General features: G+C 39.3%; 1 protein-coding gene across 7 annotated transcripts in view; it reads right to left on the reverse strand.

Annotated features, from left to right (window-relative positions):
• Nucleotides 1–847: 847 nt before the first annotated feature.
• The window catches only part of WDR89 (WD repeat domain 89), a 47,012-nt gene continuing 24,872 nt past the window's right edge, over nucleotides 848–22,987 (reverse strand). For all 7 annotated transcript variants that reach the window (XM_055538298.1, XM_055538292.1, XM_055538295.1 and 4 more), the window contains one exon: nucleotides 848–2,158. In XM_055538298.1, coding sequence (XP_055394273.1) covers nucleotides 968–2,128 — 1,161 coding nt within the window. In that variant the 5' untranslated portion in view covers nucleotides 2,129–2,158 and the 3' untranslated portion in view covers nucleotides 848–967. The remainder of the gene's footprint in view (nucleotides 2,159–22,987) is intronic.

Here is a 22,987-nt window from a genome sequence, read left to right on the forward strand (position 1 = left end):
TCTAGACAGCATGTTAAAAAGCAGAGATATCACTTTGCCAACAAAGGTCTGTCTAATCAAAGCTATGGTTTTTCTAGTAGTCATGTACGGATGTGACAGTTGGACCATAAAGGAGGCTGAGTACCAAAGAACTGACGCTTTTGAACTGTGGTGTTGGAGAAGACTGTTGAGAGTCCCTTGGACTACAGGGAGATCAAACCAGTCAAGGAAAATCAACCTGAATAGTCACTGGAAGGACTGATGCTGAAGCTGAAGTTCTAATACTTTGGCTACCTGATGTAAAGAGCCGACTCACTGGAATAGACCCTGATGCTGGAAAGACTGAAGGCAAAAGGAGACGAGGATGACAAATGATGAGATGGTTGGATAGCATCACTGACTCAATGAATATGAATTTGAGCAAACTCTGGGAGACAGTGAAGGACAGGGAAGGCTGGCATGCTGCAGTCCATGAGGTCGCAAAGAGTTGAACATGATTTTGCAACTCAACTTACAATGCTAGTGTAGTCTACATGTATTAAGCAAGTGGGGGCTTCTCAAATAAAGAAAAAAGTCTTATTTGGTTTTATAAATAATAAAGATGATTAAAAAAGTAAAAATTGAGCTTAAAAAATACAACCCAAACCACCTGTTTTTAAAAGTCACACCAGCCATCTACTTCTAAAAAACCCTTATCAAAGCTATTTCTTCAAACCCAACATTTACTAATTCAACAGATGGGTTTTTAAAATGAGGAATGTAATTTTACTTTCAACTCACTGATTATATACTCAACTGGCAGCTTTAAAAAAATAATTTTAGAATACACGAAGACTTGAATTAAACCATTCTCAGCATTTTCCCAGGATTGTTTGCTAACTGGCTTGTTTTTATTTATATATGAGCTTTTAACATGTCTACCACAGGTAGTACACAGAAATAATTATTTGCAACTATAAAACCTATCAAGTAAACGCCCAATGTAACATCATTGCTTTTTCCTTCTCTTATAAGAATCATTACTGTGAACGCGAACTCGCTGGTGTACAGAGGATGCTATTTTCATGCTGTCTTTCTTTGTAAATGTCTTCTCTACTGCTCCAGGTTTCCAAAGTAACAACTGTGCGTCTTCTCCTCCGGTTAGCAAAGAATCATCCTGCATATTCCAACAGAAGGACCGGACCGTAGCAGCATGCCCTCCTTGAAGGCTGGTCACATGGACCAATCCTGATGTCATACAGTTCATTATGTGAATAATTCCTGTGTTTGTCCCTCCGACAACAAACAATTTGTCCATCTTTTCATGATATAGGCCACCAATCAAATAGTCCAAAATCCCTTCTTTCACGTTAATTACTTCTCTGACATCAGGAATGTTCAAACATGTAATTGGTTCATCTGTATCCAGATGATTAAGATCCCACCAACAAAATCCCTCATCATGTGTCATGCAGTAAATCTGTTTATAATCTTTCCCAGACCAACCAATAAAGCTTACTGATGAAACTGAGTTACAGGTTGTGACCAGTGCATCGTCTTCATTATCCGCGCTAATATCAAATACATTCACCAGGCCATCAGTTGAACCTGAGACTACCATGTTTGGATTACTGGGATGGAAACGTACTTGAGTGATATCATCACTATGTGTCTCTGAATATGCACCAAGTGGCTCTTTGGTAGTAGACAAGTCCTGAGAATTAATTCTTGCATCCCAAAATACCAGCAATGCATCATCATCAACTTTTTCTGTACCAGCACAAATGACATGATCATTAGAGCTGATATCAAAACTGATAAAAATATTGGAAGGGTAACCCTTGAACAGCTGGACAGGTTTGCCACTGGCCAGTCGAGCATCCCAACACTTCACAGTGCCATCAGTGCATGAGGAATACACACGGTCATGGGAATTCGCAAACTTGACTCCATTAAGCCCAGGATACCCTCTAAATTCTCGTAGTACATTTAACCTTTCTTTATCATGTATTCTGATTGATCCATTAGAACACAAAACAGCAACCAAGCTTCCTTTTTCTGTTTGTACAGTCTTTGATGTGTCTATGCCAAGCAGGTAAGTAGGCTCTTTAGTTTCTGAGGAACGTTTAACAATGTTCAAGTTGGCAAATTGTTCTTCAATCTTCTCCATATCAGGAGTGCATCCAAGGGTAGTAAAAATCTGTAATAAAAACAAAAATTGAAATTAAACCCAAAGTGTCTCTACATTGTAATTAAATCAAGAACATTTCCCTCTGAGAGCTGGCACAAGAAAACAGAAATAAAATCTAATATTTTAATCATTCCCCTACCATGATGTAACTAAAACTCAGCAGCTTCCTTCTAATTCAACCACTTTTTATATGCTGAATCTACTGCCAGTAAGAGATTATAAAAATGTATGTACATGTACATACATTGCTTAGTAATTCCTTTCAGCTCAAACCTAATTATTGGTCCTACTCATGGTCCTCAGCATTAGCCAGGATCTCTACTTTGGGATCATCTTCTTCTGGCCCCAGCTACCTTATACAGTTATAGAATCTAACACAGATGTGTTGGCAGAAAAATAGTCCCTCAAAGATGTCCATGCCGTCATCCCAGGAACCTGAGTATGTTAGGTTACATGGCAAAGACGAATTGAGGTTGTAAATGGAATTAAGGTTGCTAATCAGTTGACATTAAAATAGATTATTGAGGATTATCTGGGTGAACCCAAAGTAATCACCAGTGCCCTTAAAAGTAGAAGCAGGCAGAATATGAGAATCAATGGGAGATGTTCCTGTGGAAGAAAGGTTCAGAGAGATACATTACTGGTTTGGGCGCGGGAAGCCAATAATTGGGTGGCCTCTAGAGAGTGGAAGATGCAAGGAAATAGCTTCCTTTAGAGCCTCCACATGAAAGTGCAACTCTGCTAATCCTTGATTTTAGCCCAGTGAGACCCACTTTGAACTTCTGACCTCCAGCGCTATAAAAAATTTATGTCATTTCAAGCCACCAATTTTGCAGTAATTTGTTACAGCAGTGATAAAAAAAGCTAATAGAGGTACCCAGTAGGAATTGCAGAGATGTGCTTCTCAGGCAGGAGCAGCTTGCAAATGGTAGAGCTGGAATTTGAACCCAGGCATTCCGGCTTCAGAAACGGTGATCTTCACCACCACACCAGATTGCTTCTCAATGGCAGGTTGTATATAGAACAAGTTCCAGGCCAGAAAAATATGCATAAAGTCTAGTGACTTTATCCCAAGTTTTTCTATCTTGTTTTCACCAAATGAATATTCTTGCCAGCCTCACAAATTCACATTTTCATTCTTAAGATGAAATGCTTTTTTTTTTTTCCTGTTGCTTTAATGATAGCTTTTTAGCTGTCTGTCTTTTCATCTTTACAAGGAGAAATGAATATGAACTCAAGAGTGGTTAGAAAGATTAACTGAAATAATGTGTCTGGCATATCATGGTATGCATTCAATAAATGTTACATAAAAACGACCAGGATCACCATTACCAGTAACACTAACACCCCACATGGTGGAGAATTCAAATCTATCCGAGTGGCTCCAAACAGCAAAATTAAACCAACAGGCAAAAAATATTAAAAGCTGGATTGAGGTTCAAACGAAGAATAAGCATCTTCTCCAGCTTTAAATTTTGAACATTTTAAAACTTAACAAAAGTTGAAAGAATAGTACAATGGACACCCACACACATACACACAGTCTTTCACCTCCGAGGATCACCAACTTGTTTTCTTCTATCTCTATAAACACAGACATATGCATTTTTGATGAGCTATTTGAAAGTGAACTGCAGACAAAATATCATTTCACTTCTAAATACTTTGACACAGAGAACCTCCCCAATCTTCTGTTTTCCTAACACTGAATTTTTTGAAAAGTCCAGCCAGTTGTCTCATAAAATGTCCTATATTCTAGATTTTTCTAATTGTCTCCTCTTCGAGATTAGATTCCAGTTTAACATTGTTATCAGGGATACAATTTATGTGATGCTGCTGTTACTGCTGCTGCTAAGTCACTTCAGTCGTGTCCAACTCTGTGCGACCCCATAGACGGCAGCCCACCAGGCTCCCCCGTCCCTGGGATTCTCCAGGCAAGAACACTGGAGTGGGTTGCCATCTCCTTCTCCAATGCATGAAAGTAAAAAGTGAAAGTGAAGTTGCTCAGTTGTGTCCGACTCTTCGCAACCCCATGGACTGCAGCTACCAGGCTCCTCCATCCGTGGATTTTCCAGGCACGAGTACTGGAGTGGGGTGCCATCGCCTTCTCTGTTATGTGATGCTGGGGACTTCTTACTGCATCACATCATAGAGGCTCATAATAACAACTTTGATCACTTCCTTAAGTTGCTGGTGCTCAAACTGTCTCTGACCTGACCACTGAGAAACTCCTCAGGCCAGCTTCTGTGTGCTTTTGATATGTCATTATCACAATTGATATGTCATTACACAATTCCGTGTAAGTCCCTACACGGAACAACTCTGTATAAGAATAAACTAAGTCCGAAAATAGTGAGCTTCCTTTAAGTATTCAGAGACTAGAAGATCATTTACCTCCACAGCATAATTGTTGGTTTTATAACCAGATAGGTTAAATGGCCTTCTCTCCTTGAACGCGTCATGCTTCTATCTCAGGACTGTGGCAGTAGCTACTTCTCTGTCTGGAATACTATCTGTACATTTTTTGTGTGATTAACTCCTGCCTATTATTCAGGTCTCAATATGTTACCTCCCCAGAGAGAACTTCCCTGATCAACCAACCTAAAGTGGCTGGTCACTCCCTATCATATTGACCATTTTGTTAAATAAAAAATTAAAAATGCTTTAATTATGAACTATTTCAAATGTACAAAGAAGTGTAGAAAAAAGGAAACATACTCAAATACTGTATTACCTAGATTTAACAGATGTTAACATTTTGCCATATTTGCCTCAGTTTTTTATTTAAACAAATGAAACGATAGATACAACTTCTATGATTAAGAAATTCTAAAAATGGCATCACATTTATATGTTATCTTTGCTACAATTTGCTCTTTTCACTCAATATTTTTGAAAAACTTGATTTTACCTGATTTTCTTGCTTTTTTTGTTATCAATATGGTTGTTGAATAAATGAAGGAATAATTGATTCAGCTTTCATGCATAAAGAGCTGAAGAGCTCCAGGAGAAGCAGAATAAACCTAAAATGATATCTAATGTATGTTTGCAGGGAGAGCTCTGCTTATGGAAATTAGTAACATAATGGCATTCTTTAGCAGTACTTTAAATAAAGCACAAAAAGGAAATATAAAGACTTTATATTTGTGAAAGAAACATTATTTAACATAATTTTTTTTTTTTTTTTTTACTACAAGCTATTCAAATATGTCCTAAAATGTATGTTCACTTAAGAGTATACTGCCTACACACTTCAAGGAAAAAATCCTTTTTAATTCCAGATAAAAAACAACTACCCATTCTTGAAATAATCAAAGTGTTAATAAGATTACAAAAGAATTCTTTGTTACTGTTTCATATTGATCTCTGCATATGAAATACCAGATTGATGAGAATTTTAAACAATAAAGAAAGTTGAATGTGACTTCTAAGTTAACAGTGAGTTAGAGGACTACGGCTGCGTGCTGCTACGCCCAAGCAACATAGCAGTGCTGTGCTCCTCCCCCAACAGTGTTGCCCAGAGAGTCTGTTTCGCGTTGGAACAGTCCCCTGCAAGGCTTTAATCCAAAGGATTCTGGGATCGATGATGCAGGCAGAGTGGGACCCAGATGGAATGCTACAGCAAACCAACATTTTAAGATAGCAGTAATGGCAACAATCTCACTAGTGTTCCACCTGACACACCGTTTAAATGCAGTACAGTGCTTCAAAAAAAGAGAAAGATATTAGAAGACAGGTAGATCCCACAATGCTCTCAGTATTATAGAGCTTATATTCATTCGTCCACAGATACAAACAGTAAAATATTACTTTAACCTCCTTGGGAAAAGATGAAAACCTCTTGACTTACGTTTTAACACATTAATATGCCTATGCAAATGAGCCATATTTGAAATATAACTTCCAAGGTTACACAGTTAATCTTAATTTTACATACTAATGAATCATTGTAAAATGATAAATAAACCTTTTTACTTCTGTGTATGCCCTTATCTGAGGGTTTGGTTTTTTTTTGGCATGATTCTCTTCCCATTCCTCAAGATAAGCCATGGTCTCTCTTTTCTTCTCACTCAGTAACCTCATTGAAATTCATGTTTTCAAGTGCCACCTACATGCCAATGAGCTCATCTATTTACAAGTCCATATTTCCAAGTGTCAACTAGCCATCTCTCCTTGAATCCCACTACAACTCCAAGTTAAACTGATTATTTATGCTTCCCCTCCATGAAACATTCTCCTTAAAAATAAAACCAAATTATGCTTTTCGATGTTCTCCATGTTGGTCGATGGTATTGGCACCCTGACAACACTCTCATCTACTCAGTTACCTAAGCCAGAATCTCTGGGGAATATCCAATTCTCCTATTCAGGCTCTCATCCAATCCCTTTTCAAATCTTTTGCTGCAGGCTACTAACTGAAGTATAAGGTTCAATCTATTTCTGGAGATCAAAACAATATTGACAACTTTATACGGTTCAACCTAACAAAAATGTATAAAGAGAACAAATAAGATTAACCATAATTTTAATATTTTCTCTATTTGTTTCTGTTAGATACATAAAAGGAAGCTAAGTCAGCATTTTAGATCTCAACAGGCTAGTGAGAGCTGAGGACACCTTTCTTATACTAATGAACACACACAAATGAAAAACGGCACAAATAGAAAAGAACAGAAAAGAATACTGAAGCAAAGAATAGGGAGGAGAAAAGAAGAGGAATGAAGATAAGCCCAAAGAGAACAGAACAGAAAAGAGAAGGGAAGGCAGTTACTGCCACTACCTCTTAAATCACACTGCACTTTGTACTTTCCCCAATACCGAGATGAGACAAGGAGGAAAAGTCCAGATAAAGGAAGTTCAGTAGAGTCTAAAGCCATGTTGGCTAAAAAGTTTTCATTAAGCCATCTTGAAACACACTAGATGGAAAATGCTCATTAATCTCTAATCTGAGGAACAGTCCTTAGATAACTGAGAGCTGATTTACTTGATAACAACATCCCTAAACATTAAGTATTTCTTCTGGGGCTTTTGCCTTAGTAAGAGTTAAGTTATCTTTATCAATCAAAATGTTCATTTTATTTCCTATTAAAATAAACCCAATAAAGTGTTATTTCTATATATAAAGTACATTCTAAATACATCTAACTGCAACTAGGCATTCCTCTTATTTTTGAATTGACCAAGTTTGAATATGAAATCTGAGGGACAGCCTAGCTAGTTTAAATAATTCCATAATGGAAGTGAAAGTCACTCAGTTGTGTCCAACTCTTTGCGACCCCATGGACTATACAGTCCATGGAATTCTTCAGGCCAGAATACTGGAGTGGGTAGCCTTTCCCTTCTCCAGGGGATCTTCCCAACCTAGGGATCGAACTCAGGTCTCCTGCATAGCAGGCGTATCCTTTACCAGCTGAGCCACAGGGAAGCAGATAATGGAAGAGGAAGTAGCTTTCTTTCCCATTTAAACAAGATGGAAAAAAGTATTAAAAGAAAACACACATTTTATACCTATTTAGAAACTATTGATTACAAAAGGCACTATACTAAAAATCTTTGGCCATGTATTATTGTGTAGGAAGTCAGAAATGAGCAGTATGTTTAGAAATAGATGCATTTCTATCTTTCCAGTATGAATGTTCATCATACTTGAAAGATTTGACAACATAAGCAACAAATACTATTACATTTTTCTACTAAAGAATAACAGTTGTATTTAAACTATATGTTGGATAAACTACTAGTTTTCTTTTGAAACAATTTATCAGACTTGGGTCAGAAAATCCAATTCCCCACAGCTGATACTTAGTATTGCCCATTGACCACAAGGAACTCTGATGATGGTAAAATGCAGAGATTCAGCTAATGTCCTAAATGTAGGGAGAAGCTAAATGAGAAAAATCATTCCGGGATGGTCTTTAACAACAACACAATCCACATTAATAACGTAACTACAAAAACAACTGGCAAGGTGGGCGAGGACGGCAGAGGCTTGTAGAGAAGAAAACAATCATAATTGGAGTTCAACAAATGCTAGACTGTGTGCTATATCTAGTATTTTTTTTTTTAATCTTAATCATTTAACCCTATGAGATAGGCATTATTATCACCATTTTACAGAAGAAACTGAAGCTCAGAAAAACTGAGTAACTTGCCAACGCTCTCACAGGTAATAAGCGGAAAATACAGGGGGAGTTTGATCTGAAATCCAAATTGTAACTTCAAAACCTGAGAACCTGTGTTCATTTCAATTCTATGCTATTCTTCTTCTGTGTAAGTACTAAAATATTAGTGTTGACTTTAATTAAAGAATATGCCTATTAGGCTTTGAGAGGAGGAATTACACATCAGCATAAGCAGATGGAAAAAAAGGGAGCAGGATGATTGCCAAAACACACACCCACATGGAAAAAGGCTATAGTAAGTGAAAGTGAAGTTGCTCAGTCGTGTCTGACTCTTTGCAACCCCATGGACTGTAGCCCATCAGGCTCCTCTGTCCATGGGATTCTCCAGGCAAGAATACAGGAGTGGGCTGCCATTTCCTTCTCCAGGGGATCTTCCCGACCCAGGGATTGAGCCCAGGTCTCCCGCATTGCAGGCAGACGCTTTAACCTCTGAGCCACCAGGGAAGCCTAATACTGAACCACTAGCTAAAATCCATGAGCCTTATTCTTCCACCATGAAAACCAAGAATGGACAAAGTGCTCTCTGGTTCCTCTGCCTTTTCTAAAATCAGCTTGAACATCAGGAAGTTCACGGTTCACGTATTGCTGAAGCCTGGCTTGCAGAATTTTGAGCATTACTTTACTAGCATGTGAGATGAGTGCAGTTTTGCGGTCGTTTGAGCATTCTTTGGCATTGCCTTTCTTTGGGATTGGAGTGAAAACTGACCTTTTCCAGTCCTGTGGCCACTGCTGAGTTTTCCAAATTTGCTGGCATATTGAGTGCAGCACTTTCACAGCACCATCTTTCAGGATTTGAAATAGTTCAACTGGAATTCCATCACCTCCACTAGCTTTGTTTGTAGTGATGCTTTCTAAGGCCCACTTGACTTCACATTCCAGGTTGTCTGGCTCTAGGTGAGTGATCACACCATCGTGATTATCTGGGTCGTGAAGATCTTTTTTGTACAGTTCTTCTGTGTACTCTTGCCACCTCTTCTTAATATCTTCTGCTTCTGTTAGGTCCATACCATTTCTGTCCTTTATCGAGCCTATCTTTGCATGAAATGTTCCCTTGGTATCTCTACTTTTCTTGAAGAGATCTCTAGTCTTTCCCGTTCTGTTGTTTTCCTCTATTTCTTTGCATTGATCGCTGAAGAAGGCTTTCTTATCTCTTCTTGCTATTCTTTGGAACTCTGCATTCAGATGCTTATATCTTTCCTTTTCTCCTTTGCTTTATGCTTCTCTTCTTTTCACAGCTATTTGTAAGGCCTCCCCAGACAGCCATTTTGCTTTTTTGCATTTCTTTTCCATGGGGATGGTCTTGATCCCTGTCTCCTGTACAATGTCACAAACCTCATTCCATAGTTCATCAGGCACTCTGTCTATCAGATTTAGTCCCTTAAATCTATTTCTCACTTCCACTGTATAATCATAAGGGATTTGATTTAGGTCATACCTGAATGGTCTAGTGGTTTTCCCTACTTTCTTCAATTTAAGTCTGAATTTGGTAATAAGGAGTTTGTGATCTGAGCCACAGTCAGCTCCTGGTCTTGTTTTTGCTGACTGTATAGAGCTTCTCCATCTTTGGCTGCAAAGAATATAATCAATCTGATTTCAATGTTGACCATCTGGTGATGTCCATGTGTAGAGTCTTCTCCTGTATTGTTGGAAGAGGGTGTTTGCTATGACCAGTGCGTTTTCTTGGCAAAACTCTATTAGTCTTTGTCCTGCTTCATTCCGTATTCCAAGGCCAAATATGCCTGTTACTCTAGGTGTTTCTTGACTTCCTACTTTTGGGTTTTATTACCAAGATTTCATTGTTTATTATTCTGACTTAATGTAAAAGGCTTCTAAAAGAAAGACTTAGGAAACATATTTTAAAAAGTCAAATTTCACTCATTTTAAAGAGAGGGATTTTGATCATTTGTTCCCTTTAGAACATTCTATCCTCTCCCTTTCCTACCTTTTTACTTGTTTTTTTTTTTTTTTTTTTTCCCCAAAAAATAAAAGGGAAAAAACTGGATACAAAAAGGAATTGTCAGAAGACTATAAAAATCTATGCCAAGTAATACTGGTAGGATCCTTGATTCTAAAGATATCAACAACAACAACAAAAAATGAACCACTGAAATGATACAATATTTTAAAACTTAATATAAAACTCTATCTGCTAAGTTTCTGTGTATTTTTAAATTACTCTATTTTTGAATATCTAAAATAGCCCCACAGTTCAAAATTCAAAAGGTTCCAAAACTAATGTCTTTCCAGAACATTTCTGTCCTCAAGCCCCTTTCTTCTCGCAGGAGGTGTCAAATGTTATGTTTCTTATGAATACTTTCAGAGATTGTCAATTTGGAAATAATGCAGTGAATTAATTTCCAGCATGTCAATAGTCTGTCAATGTGGTACAATAAAAAAGCAATATGTTTAAGAATAAAACATCCTAAGTTCAAATCCTTGTTTACCACAAACTAGCAAAGTTACCATTGTACAAATTAACCTAACCTCTGTAAGCCTCAGTTTCTTCATCTTTAAAATGGGGATAGAAATCAATATACTTGATATTGAGTGCCTTTTATAGCCAAGTAAAATGCTAAATGATGGAGATTCAGATGAGAAACACACTTGCTGTCTTCAAAAGGTTGGGAGAAAGACCAGGAAACAATTACAATATACAGTGATGATACAAGGACATAAGAAATCATGGAACACAGAAGGATGTAGTGAACATAATTCTTGGCATAAAAAAAAAAAGGAAATATTGATTTCCTTTCTAATAAATTTTCATTTGATTTGCCTTATTTCATTTCACATTCACATTTTAAAAACTACCGTTGTACAGCTTAAAAAAAAAAATGAAAGCAGTCTGTTACTTTTATATTAAAACTATTCTTTAAAAAATGAATCAATACGCAAAATTTCATGAACACAAATATCAAACCAATAACTCAATTCTGAACAAACCATTGACATATCAAATTGAGTGAGTGTTTTTTAAGATTTTTTCATTTCATAATGAAAAATACATTTCTAAATAGCAAATGAACTTCAATATGTTTTAGAAGAAAATATACTTTCACTGAAGTGAAACTCAAGTTCTCAGTCAACTTCTCCAAGATTCTTTAAGTTAGGTACCAATTAGAGAGGCTTAATATCTATCCTATTAAAAATACCCTTTGATCTTCTTGGAAAAATGGCCTGAATCTAGGTCTCAGACAGAGGAACTAGATGAGCCTAAAGCAACAAATAATGCCCAAAAGTAAAGAAGTGATTTTTTAAAAAAAGACGCAAGAGCTATCATCTCCCATTCGTCACTCTAGACCAATTTGAGCAGCAAAATAACACTGGGTTAGGTAAAAAAGAATAAATAGCCATGAATCCATATTGATAAAAATAAATGACTCTCCTCTCCTAGAGTATAGGCTGGACTTAATTATTTGCTTCCAAAGAACAGAGTAAGGAAGGAGTAAAAAGAGACTTTAACCAGAGAAAACCAGAAGATACCACCTTAAAAACCAATCAAGGTTAATATCACTGGTGGTAAATTATGTTGATGTCACTTGCCCCCTGATGTGATGTGGTGACATTCTGTGACATTCTTCTCAAAACTTCACGTGTCTGAGTGCTCAGTCACTTCAGTTGTGTCCGACTCTTTGCAACCCTATGGACTGTAGCCCACCAGTTTTCTCTGTCCATGGGATTCTCCAGGCAAGAATACTGGGGTAGGTTGCCATGCCCTCCTTCAGGGGATCTTCCCAACTCCGGGGTCGAACTTGTGTCTCCTGTGGCTCCTGCACTGCAGGCAGACTCTTTTTTTTTTTTTTTAATTTTAATTGGAGGCTAATTACTTCACAATATTGTAGTGGTTTTGCCATACATTGACATGCAGGCAGATTCTTTACTGCTGAGCCACTGGGGAAGCCCCCAGAATTCATAACCCCAGCCTATTCTTGAGAAAACATCAAACTCAACTGAGGGACAACCTACAAATATGTGGCTAATACTTTTCAAATTTCAAAGTCATGAAAAAGAAGGACGGTCTGAGAGATTGGTGGTATTATTGATTAATTAGTGGTATTCTTGATTAGATTCTTAACCAAAAAAAGCATATCAGTGGGAAAACCAGTTAAATCCAGATAAATTCTGTACTTTAGTCAATAGTATTATACCAGTGTTTTCTGGTTTTGACACATGTATCATGGCTATGTGAAGGGTACAGAAGGGTGAAGGAGGGCTGCCTACTATATTTTTAAGGTCTCCACACTGAGTTTAGGACATGAGAAGCAGCCCACAGGAATAGATATACCTGGGATTTGGTACAGGACATTCACGGCATCCCAGAAGGGAAAAGAGTCCAGTCCCCCAGCAAAGATTGCCTCAGCCCTAGCCTGTGATGACTTTCTGCCAGCAGTAGTGAAGCAATGGTTGTATTTGGGTCAGGTGATCAAAAGGTGATGTCTTCTTCACCTTCTCTTCACCCACCTGCTGGCTGGATGCAGAGGATTCCAAGGCCCTAAAGAATGGTTGAGTCAAGCTTCCCTGGTGGTGCAGTGGATAGGAATCCACTTGCCAGTGCAGGAATCACGGGTTCGATCCCTGGTCCAGGAGGATCTCACAAGCCACAGAGCAACTAAGCCTGAGTGCCACAACTACTGAAGCCCGCACACTGAGAGTCTGTGCTCTGCAGCAAGAGATGCCACCGCAATGAGAAACCCGAGCACTGCAAGGAAGGCTCAGTGCGACCAAAAAAAAAAAAAAAAAAAAGAGCGGTTGAGTCATAAAATGAAAGGAGTCTGATTCTGCCAATCATCACATGAAAGGCTAACTGCAGAACAGAAAAACCTACATCTGACTGCATCAGTTAATCGTCAATGTAGATGCTACCTGAAAGATGTAGTTTGAAAAACTCCACAGCATAATGACTCCAATTTTTTAATATCATTCATCTTTTCTTTGGGTTAACTCAAAGGGAATTTGCAAAGGAACTCATATTAAAGAAACACCAACATTCTAGCTATTTCTTTCATTTTATTTTTTTAAAATTAAACCCAAGTTAAATGCAATACTATTCACAGAAAATATATAATAATAAATATTATATAAATAGTAAATATTATATTTAATAAAATTTTTCCTATTCATGCATGCTTCTGTTCAGCTTATCTGTATATACACAAGAAAGGTCTTGGAATAATGTTCATAAAATGTATTTCAAGTATCTGGAGTGTATGTGTATATGTATGTGTGTGTGTATGGAGGGAATATGTTGCCTTCTTTTCAGTACTTTTTCCATATTGTTAAAATTTTTAACAATGATGATATGATATAATCCCATAAGTACTATTATGTTCATTAAATTGATAAGAAAAGCACAGCTAACATGCAGCTAACCTAGAGGGTGGGAGGTGGGAGGGAGGTTCTGAAAAAGCTGGCTTCTGAACTCATGTATTTTTGTTCCAGAGCCCATACATACAATTAACTCCTGTACTATACTGTCTCTATCATAAGCACTTAGCAGATTTTTTAGAAATAGGTGTAGGCTATGTTGCTGCTGCTGCTGCTGCTGAATCGCTTCAGTCGTGTCCGACTCTGTGCGACTCCACAGACGGCAGCTCACCAGGCTCCTCAGTTCACAGGATTCCCTAGGCAAGAATACCGGACTGGGTTGCCATTTCCTTCTCTGTAGGCTATGTTATCTGTATAATAAACATACACTATACTTATTTTTTTAAGGGAAGAGGTGTCAGCAGAGAATTTGGAAGAAGTAACTGCTGATGTCTCATGACATGTGCTACTGGCAAGGTCGATGGCAAACGGGAAAAATCTAATGGTAGTTACAAAAGTACTATGCTGCTAAGTCTGCTAAGTCACTTCAGTCATGTCCAACTCTGTGTGACCCCATAGACTGCAGCCCACCAGGCTCCCCCATCCCTGGGATTCTCCAGGCAAGAACACTGGAGTGGGTTGCCACTTCCTTCTCCAAACAAAAGTACTATACTGGACATTAAAGAACAGTCACTCTATGCATTACTAATATGTCCTAGAGAATATCTTGGGATAAAAAGCAAGCATTGGTTTAATGTCAGCTGAATGTTTCTCAGAAAACTTTTATATAACAAATGTAGAGAAATTTGTGTGTATGTTTTAAACTAAGTTTTCATTCCAATCCCAAAGAAAGGCAATGCCAAAGAATGCTCAAACTACCGCACAATTGCACTCATCTCACACGCTAGTAAAGTAATGCTCAAAATTCTCCAAGCCAGGCTTCAGCAATATGTGACCCGTGAACTTCCCGATGTTCAAGCTGGTTTTAGAAAAGGCAGAGGAACCCGAGATCAAATTGCCAACATCTGCTGGGTCATGGAAAAAGCAAGAGAGTTCCAGAAAAGCATCTATTTCTGTTTTATTGACTATGCCAAAGGCTTTGACTGTGTGGATCACAACAAACTGTGGAAAATTCTCAAAGAGATGGGAATACCAGACCACCTGACCTGCCTCTTGAGAAATTTGTATGCAGGTCAGGAAGCAACAGTTAGAACTGGACATGGAACAACAGACTGGTTCCAAATAGGAAAAGGAGTACGTCAAGGTTGTATATTGTCACCCTGTTTATTTAACTTATATGCAGAGTACATCATGAGAAACGCTGGACTGGAAGAAACACAAGCTGGAATCAAGATTGCTGGGAGAAATATCAATAACCTCAGATATGCAGATGACACCACCCTTATGGCAGAAAGTGAAGAGGAACTCAAAAGCCTCTTGATGAAAGTGAAAGTGGAGAGTGAAAAAGTTGGCTTAAAGCTCAACATTCAGAAAATGAAGATCATGGCATCCGGTCCCATCACTTCATGGGAAATAGATGGGGAAACAGTGGAAACAGTGTCAGACTTTATTTTTCTGGGCTCCAAAATCACTACAGATGGTGACCGCAGCCATGAAATTAAAAGACGCTTACTCCTTGGAAGGAAAGTTATGACCAACCTAGATACCATGAGACATTACTTTGCCAACAAAGGTCCGTCTAGTCAAGGCTATGGTTTTTCCTGTGGTCATGTATGGATGTGAGAGTTGGACTGTGAAGAAGGCTGAGCGCTGAAGAATTGATGCTTTTGAACTGTGGTGTTGGAGAAGACTCTTGAGAGTCCCTTGGACTGCAAGGAGATCCAACCAGTCCATTCTGAAGGAGATCAGCCCTGGGATTTCTTTGGAAGGAATGATGCTAAAGCTGAAACTCCAGTACTTTGGCCACCTCATGCGAAGAGTTGACTCATTGGAAAAGACTCTGATGCTGGGAGGGATTGGGGGCAGGAGGAGAAGGGGACGACAGAGGATGAGATGGCTGGATGGCATCACCGACTCGATGGACGTGAGTCTGAGTGAACTCCGGGAGTTGGTGATGGACAGGGAGGCTTGGCGTGCTGCGATTCATGGGGTGGCAAAGAGTCGGACACGACTGAGCGACTGATCTGATCTAATCAAGAAACCATTTGTTTTATTTTTTTAATTTTTTTAAAATTTATTTTTAATTGAAGGCTAATTGCTTTACAATACTGGTTTCTGCCACATGTCAATATGAATCAGCCATAGACATACATACGTCCCCTCCCTCTTGAACCTCCCTCCTACCTCCCACCCCATCCAATCCTCTAGGTTGTCAAAGAACCATTTGTTTTAAATCAGGCATAAGTGCTACATATTTAATGGAAGGTATGCTAAACTGACATCTGCTACAATTTCAGTGTAATTTCAAATATCACATTCATTAATGACTGAGACTTAATGTCTTTGTAAATTAATCCGGCTTAGTGAGCCTGAATATGCTATTCTTATTCACACGAATGTTCAAGATACTGCCTGCAGCAACATATGGTACTACATGCATTAAATACACTAAAATTCTCAGGGAGAGCACAGTTTTTAAAGTGCAGGAATTTGTTACCAACAGAAAGGGGGGAGGGGATAGGAAGGAATGACATACACTCCCTCAAGCAGTATGAGATTATCCTTCAGCTTCCAGATATAACATTCAAAGTATCTTTTAAAAAACAGACATTTTTCTCAGTAACATCTTGAGGTGTCCAGCTTCTCAAGTAAATCTTCCATCCTTTGTCGTAAGTCTATGAACACCCAGCTTCTTTCAACAAGAACAATAAATTGCCTTTGCCTTTCCAGAACAAGCAGCTGGTGAACCAAACAGAGAGGAACCAAACTTCCCCAATCACCAGATGTCTTAATTTGGAACAGACAGTAGCAACGGGGAAGAGTTCAAATCTTGAATTGGTACTCTATGTTTACGACTTCTTTTTATAATTCTCAATAGATGCTTTTAAAAATTAAGTAAACGTTCTCTTTAACAACTCCGAAAAGAAAAAGGAAGATAGGAGGGAGAACAAAAAGAATCACGGCTTACAATAGAATGATGTTAACATCAAAGAACCAGTCTTTTGAATACTGTTACAGTTAGAAACCAATAAGCAATATCATTAAATCCTTATTCAGTAATTCAGAAATAATTCTCAAATGGCTGACATGACAGGCCTAAAACACAATGGATTTAGCAAAGAACACAGGCAAAGTCCCTGCTCTCAAAAGAGGGTGGTGAGGAGACAGACAGATATATAGATGATTATAATGGAAACCCTGTGTGCGTACTAAGCCACCTCAGTTGTGTCTGACTCTGTGAGACTCTGTGAGACCCTGGGGACTATACCCTGCCAGGCTCCCCTGTCCATGGGATTTTCCAGGCAAGAATACTGGAGTGGATTTCCATTTCCTTCTCCAGGGGATCTTCCCAACCCAGGTATGGAACCCGCGTCTCTTATGTCTCCTGCATTGGCAGGTAGGTTCTTTACCACTAGCGCCACCTGGGAAGTCCTAATGGAAACAGTGATAAGTATTATAAAAAATACTGTGTAAGTCAAGACATGAGACAGCAAAAGCCTTTTACTTATTTTATTTTAGATTTTTATTTTTGATGTGGACGATTTTTGAAGTCTTTATTGAACTTGTTACAGTATTGCTTCTGTTTTACGTTTTGGTTTTTTCGCCACATGGCACGTGGGATCTTAACTTCCTGATCAGGGATGGAACCTGAACCCCTTGCCTTTGAAGGTGAAGTCCTAATCCCTGGACTGTCAGGGGAGTCCCAGGAAGAGCCTTTTAGATTTGGTCATTAGAGGCAAGCCTCTCTCATGAAGTGACATTTGAGCCGAGACCAGAATAAAATTCGGAAGCAAAGTATTGGACCATGTGAGCCAAGAGCCTCCTGGGCAAAGAAAAATAGCAGGTGGGCCGGAGCAGCTAAAGCTGCGTCAGGGAAAGAAAGTGGCGTAGGAATTATGGTTGAAGAGGTAGCTGGAGTCAGAGAAGAGCTTTGCAGGCCATGGTAAGGACTTCAGCTTTTACTCTCAGGTAAGGAAGCAAGCCACTGCAGGTTGACAGCAGCTGAGAATCGTTTGTGACCGATTCCTTGGCTGGCTTAGCCTGGAGAACACACCTTTGGGTAAGAATGAGGCAGTGAAAAGCCTTGTTGCACAACTGTGGACAAGAGATACGAAAATAGGGAGAAGTGGCTGGATTGTGGCTGTAATTACGAAAGAGGAATAAACAGAATTTTCTCAATAGACTTCAAGAGGAGTATGAGAAGAGTCAAAGATGACTCAGGTTTCTGGCCTCAGGGACAAGGCGGATAGACCATTGGCATGTTACTTTTAGGATAATTATAAGCATTTAGGAAATTAAAAGATGATTAATTAGATAATTAATCATCCAATTGTTCAGATAGTCTTTATAAACTGTGGAGCATATGTGCGTGCTAAGTTGCTTCAGTAGTGTCGAACTCTTTGCGACCCCATGGACTGTAGCCCGCCAGGCTCCTCTGTCCATGGGATTCTCCAGGCAAGAATACTGGAGTAGGTTGCCATGCCCTCCTCCAGGGGATCTTCCTGACCCAGGGAAATCTGCATCTCTTGTTTCCAGGCACGTTCTTTACCACTGCGCCACCTGGGAAGCTCATAAATTGTGGTATTGATATATTAATATAATAGAATTATACACAGCAAAGAAACCAGAAAGCCACAAACCACCAGTAAGTGCAACAAGGTGGATGAACGTCAGAAATGTTTAATGACAGAAGCCTGGCAGAACAGGGTGCTACAGGATTTCACTGATACAAAGTTTAAGAACAGAAACAACAAATCTGTAATGGTAGCAACTGGACTACTGCTTATCTTTTGGTGGGATCCAGACTGAGAAAGAGAGCAAGAGGACTTTGGAGTGGTGATGATACACAGATGTGTATAAATTTGAAAAAACAAGCCATCATAGAGGAGAATGACCTTTGGCCTCCATCAAGATTCTCATTCTGAGTAAAAAGGAACAAGTCTACTGCTGGAGGAGGAAGGGTGAGGTGAGAAATCCCTATCTGGCACAGCACAGCAGTGCCTGCCTAAAGTTATGAGTGGAGGAGGGACAATGCCCTCCAGCATCCCAACACTGCAGGCTCAGTCCCTAAGTTGTGTTTGACTCTTTGCAACCCCATGGACTGTAGCCCACCAGGCTCCTCTGTCCATAGCATTTTTCCGGCAAGAATACTGGAGTGGATTGTCATACCCTCCTTCAGGGGATCTTTCCACCCTAGGGATTGAAGCTACATGTCCTACCTTGGCAGGTGGATTCTTTACCACTGAGCCACCTGGGAAATCCCATGGACAGAGAAGCCTAGTGGGCTACAGTCAATGGGGTTGCAAAAGAGTTGGACAAGACTTAGCGACTAAACAACAATAACATACTAACTTACAACCCAACACTGCAGTGGCTTATTAATATCAGATAAAGGAGAGGTCTGAACAAGGACTATTAATTCACTTAAAATTGTCATAAACCTAAATGTGAGGGCAAGAACTACAAAACTTCTTGGAAAGAAGTAGGGAAGTTATGACCCTGGGTTAGGTGAAGATTTCTTAGTATACAAAAGTACAAACCAGCAAAGAAAAGCTTGACTTAATTAAAACTTAAAACTTTTGCTTTCTGAAAATTGGTTAAGAAAATAAAATGCCAATCTAAAAGAAGTGAAGCTCAAGTTACCAGAAATCAAGTTTATTTGGGAACAGTAGAGGAACTGCAATTCGGGACACCAAGCTGTAGCAAATTACAGACAAGCCTGTTAAGGTTTAGAGTGGGTTGCTTTTATGAACAAAGTGTGCAAAAGGGGACAGTCCAGCTGGGAGATATGCAGAGAGTTCACTGGCTTGAAGATGGGAAGAAAGTTTTGGAGGATGCTCATTGGTCACAGGTTAAGTAAGTAAGTGTTAGTCGCTCAGTCATGCCCGACTCTTTGCAACCCCATGGACTGTAGCCCATCAGGCTCCTCTGTCCCTGAGATTTTCCAGGCAAGGATACTGGAGTGGGTTGCCATTTCCTTCTCCAGGGGATCTTCCCAACCCAGGGATCGAACCTGGGTCTCCTGCACTGCAGGCAGATTCTTTACCTACTGAGCTACAAGGGAAGGTCACAGGTTAAGCTTCAATAAATCTGTAAATCTGATAATCCTCTATACAGCTCTATACAGTCAGCAAAAACAGTATGCCTAAATCAAATCCCTTATTATACAGTGGAAGTGACAAACAGATTCAAGGGATTAGATCTGATAGACAGAGTGCCTGAAGAGCTATGGATGGGGGTTTGTGATATTGTACAGGAGGCAGGGATCAAGACCATCCCCAAAGAAAAGAAATGCAAAAAGGCAAAATGGTTGTCTGAGAGGCCTTACAAATAGCTGAGAAAAGAAGAGAAGCTGAAGGCAAAGGAGCAAAGGAAAGACAACCCATTTGAATGCAGAGTTCCAAAGAATAGCAAGGAGAGATAAGAAAGCCTTCCTTAGTGATCAATGCAAAGAAATAGAGGAAAACAATAGAATGGGAAAGTTTAGAGATCTCGTCAAGAAAATTACACATACCAAGGGAACATTTCATACAAAGATGGGCACAATAAAGGACAGAAATGGTCCTTTGGACAGAAATGGACCTAACAGAAGCAGAAGATACTAACAAGAGGTGGCAATAATACACAGAAGAACTATAGAAAAACAATCTTCATGACCCAGATAACCACGATGGTGTGATCACTCACCTAGAGCCAGACATCCTAGAATGCGAAGTCAACTGGGCCTTAGGAAGCATCACTACAAACAAAACTAGTGGGGGTGATGGAATTCCAGTTGAGCTATTTCAAATCCTGAAAGATGATGCTGTGAAAGTGCTGCACTCAATATGCCAGCAAATTTGGAAAACTCAGCAGTGGCCACAGGACTCGAAAAGGTCAGTTTTCATTCCAATCCCAAAGAAAGGTAATGTCAAAAAATGTTCAAACTACCACACAATTGCACTCATCTCACACGCTAGCAAAGGAATGCTCAAAATTCTCCAAGCCAGGCTTCAACAGTACATGAACCATGAACTTTCAGATGTTCAAGCTGGTTTTAGAAAAGGCAGAGGAACCAGAGATCAAATTGCCAACATCCACTGGATCACTGAAAAAGCAAGAGAGTTCCAGAAAAACATCTATTTCTGCTCTCTTGACTATGCCAAAGCCTTTGACTGTGTGGATCACAACAAACTGTAGAAAATTCTTAAAGAGATGAGAATACTAGACCACTTGACCTGCCTCCTAAGAAATCTGTATGCAGATCAAAAGCAGCAGTTAAAATTGGACATGGAACAACAGACTGGTTCCAAATAGGAAAAGGAGTATGTCAAGGCTGTATACTGTTACCCTGCTTATTTAACATCATGCAAAATGCTGGGCTGGATTAAGCATAAGCTGGAATCAAGATTGCCGGGGGAAACATCAATAACCTCAGATATGCAAATGACACCATCCTAATGGCAGAAAGCAAAGAAGAACTAAAGAGCCTCTTGATGAAGGTGAAAGAGGAGAGTGAAAAAACTGGCTTAAAACTCAACATTCAGAAAACTAAGATGATGACATCCAGTCCCATCACTTCATGGCAAATAGATAGGGAAACAATGGAAACAATGACAGACTTTATATTTTGGGCTCCAAGATCACTGCAGATGGTGACTGCAGCCATGAAATTAAAAGACAGTTGCTCCTTGGAAGAAAAGCTATGACCAACCTAGACAGCATATTAAAAAGCAGAGGCATTACGTTGTCAACAAAGGTCCGTCTAGTCAAAGCTATAGTTTTTCACATAGTCATGTATAGTTGTAAGAGTTGGACTATAAAGAAAGCTGAGCTCCGAAGAATTGGTGCTTTTGAACTGTAGTGTTGGAGAAGACTCTTGAGAGTCCCTTGGACTGCAAGAGATCCAACCAGTCAATCCTAAAGGAAATTAGTCCTAAATATTCACTGGAAGAACTGATGCTGAAGCTGAAGCTCCAATACTTTGGCTGCCTGATGTGAAGAACTGACTCATTGGAAAAGACCCTGATACTGGGAAAGATTGAAGGCAGGAGGAGAAGGGGACAACAGAGGATGAGATGCTTGGATGGCATCACCAACTCAATGGACATGAGTTTGAGCAAATTCCAGGAGTTGGTGATGGACAGGGAAGCCTGGCGTGCTGCAGTCCGTGGGGTTGCAAAGTCAGGACACAACTGAGTGACTGAACTAAACTGATAATTCTCTAAGTCACGTATTTATGGGAAATTAGTCTCTCTGTCTTTAAGTTTTGCTTTTCTGAGGGTACATGCATGGGTCTCCATTTCATATCCTCTTATTCCATTTTACATTAAAATCCTTTTACTTTTTTCTCATTTGAGCAAGATCTTTCATAGAAAAGTACTGATGATCAACCTTGGGTATTTGTTTAGTCTGAGATGTTGCTAGATGTTGGGCTGTGTATCCCTTGAAGCTTCAAAGGACCAACCCAGGATGCTCTGTCCCATAGAAGAGGGCATGACAAGTTGATTTTTTGCCTCATTTAAACATGGAGAATCTCAGTCACACTCCTCTAAGGGAGTCAATTTGGTTTCATGGTCAATTAAGCCTCAGGATAAGCCTTAGGAACTTTATTCTGTACATATATCTGAGAGAAAGGCATTTGCCTATTGAAACAAGACAGTAGACATTTCATTAGAAGGATTATACCCAGGGTCAGAAGTCCAATTATAGCTACTGACTGGAACAAACTTCTCAACCAGTTTCCCCAGCTACCTATACTTAATAGCTTGAAAACGTCTTAAGTCCTAGGGCTTGGCCTATTTCAGTTAAGAGATTGATACTGTCCATCATTTTTAGTTCGTGCACTGTGTCTCCCTATTTGTTAACATAAAAATAGCATTCTTCCCAGAGCAAGGCACAGGTTCCTCCCTACTGTGCAGTAAGGAGGTTTAGGGCTCCATGGTTTTGTAAGACTACTTTTGCTAGGCTGTCTATCTGGGTTTGTTGCTATTCAAAAGCTCTAAGAGAAGCACTGAAGGTAGTTCCCATGACTGTGGAGAGGTTTTGACTTGCTTTTTCACAGTCTATTACTTTAACCCAAGGGGGAAAAGACAGCCAAAGACACACTCAAATCCCTTTCTAACTACTACAGGGTTATTAGAGGGCATCCATCCAAAATTATATCCATCCTAGTTTTTCTGTTTGTTTTCACATTGATTTTTTAGTTTTCACATTTTACTAAAATTAAACCCCTATGACAAAGATAATATGG

This window comes from Bubalus kerabau, chromosome 10 (genome assembly GCF_029407905.1).
Source record: "Bubalus kerabau isolate K-KA32 ecotype Philippines breed swamp buffalo chromosome 10, PCC_UOA_SB_1v2, whole genome shotgun sequence".
Classification (NCBI taxonomy): domain Eukaryota; kingdom Metazoa; phylum Chordata; class Mammalia; order Artiodactyla; family Bovidae; genus Bubalus; species Bubalus kerabau.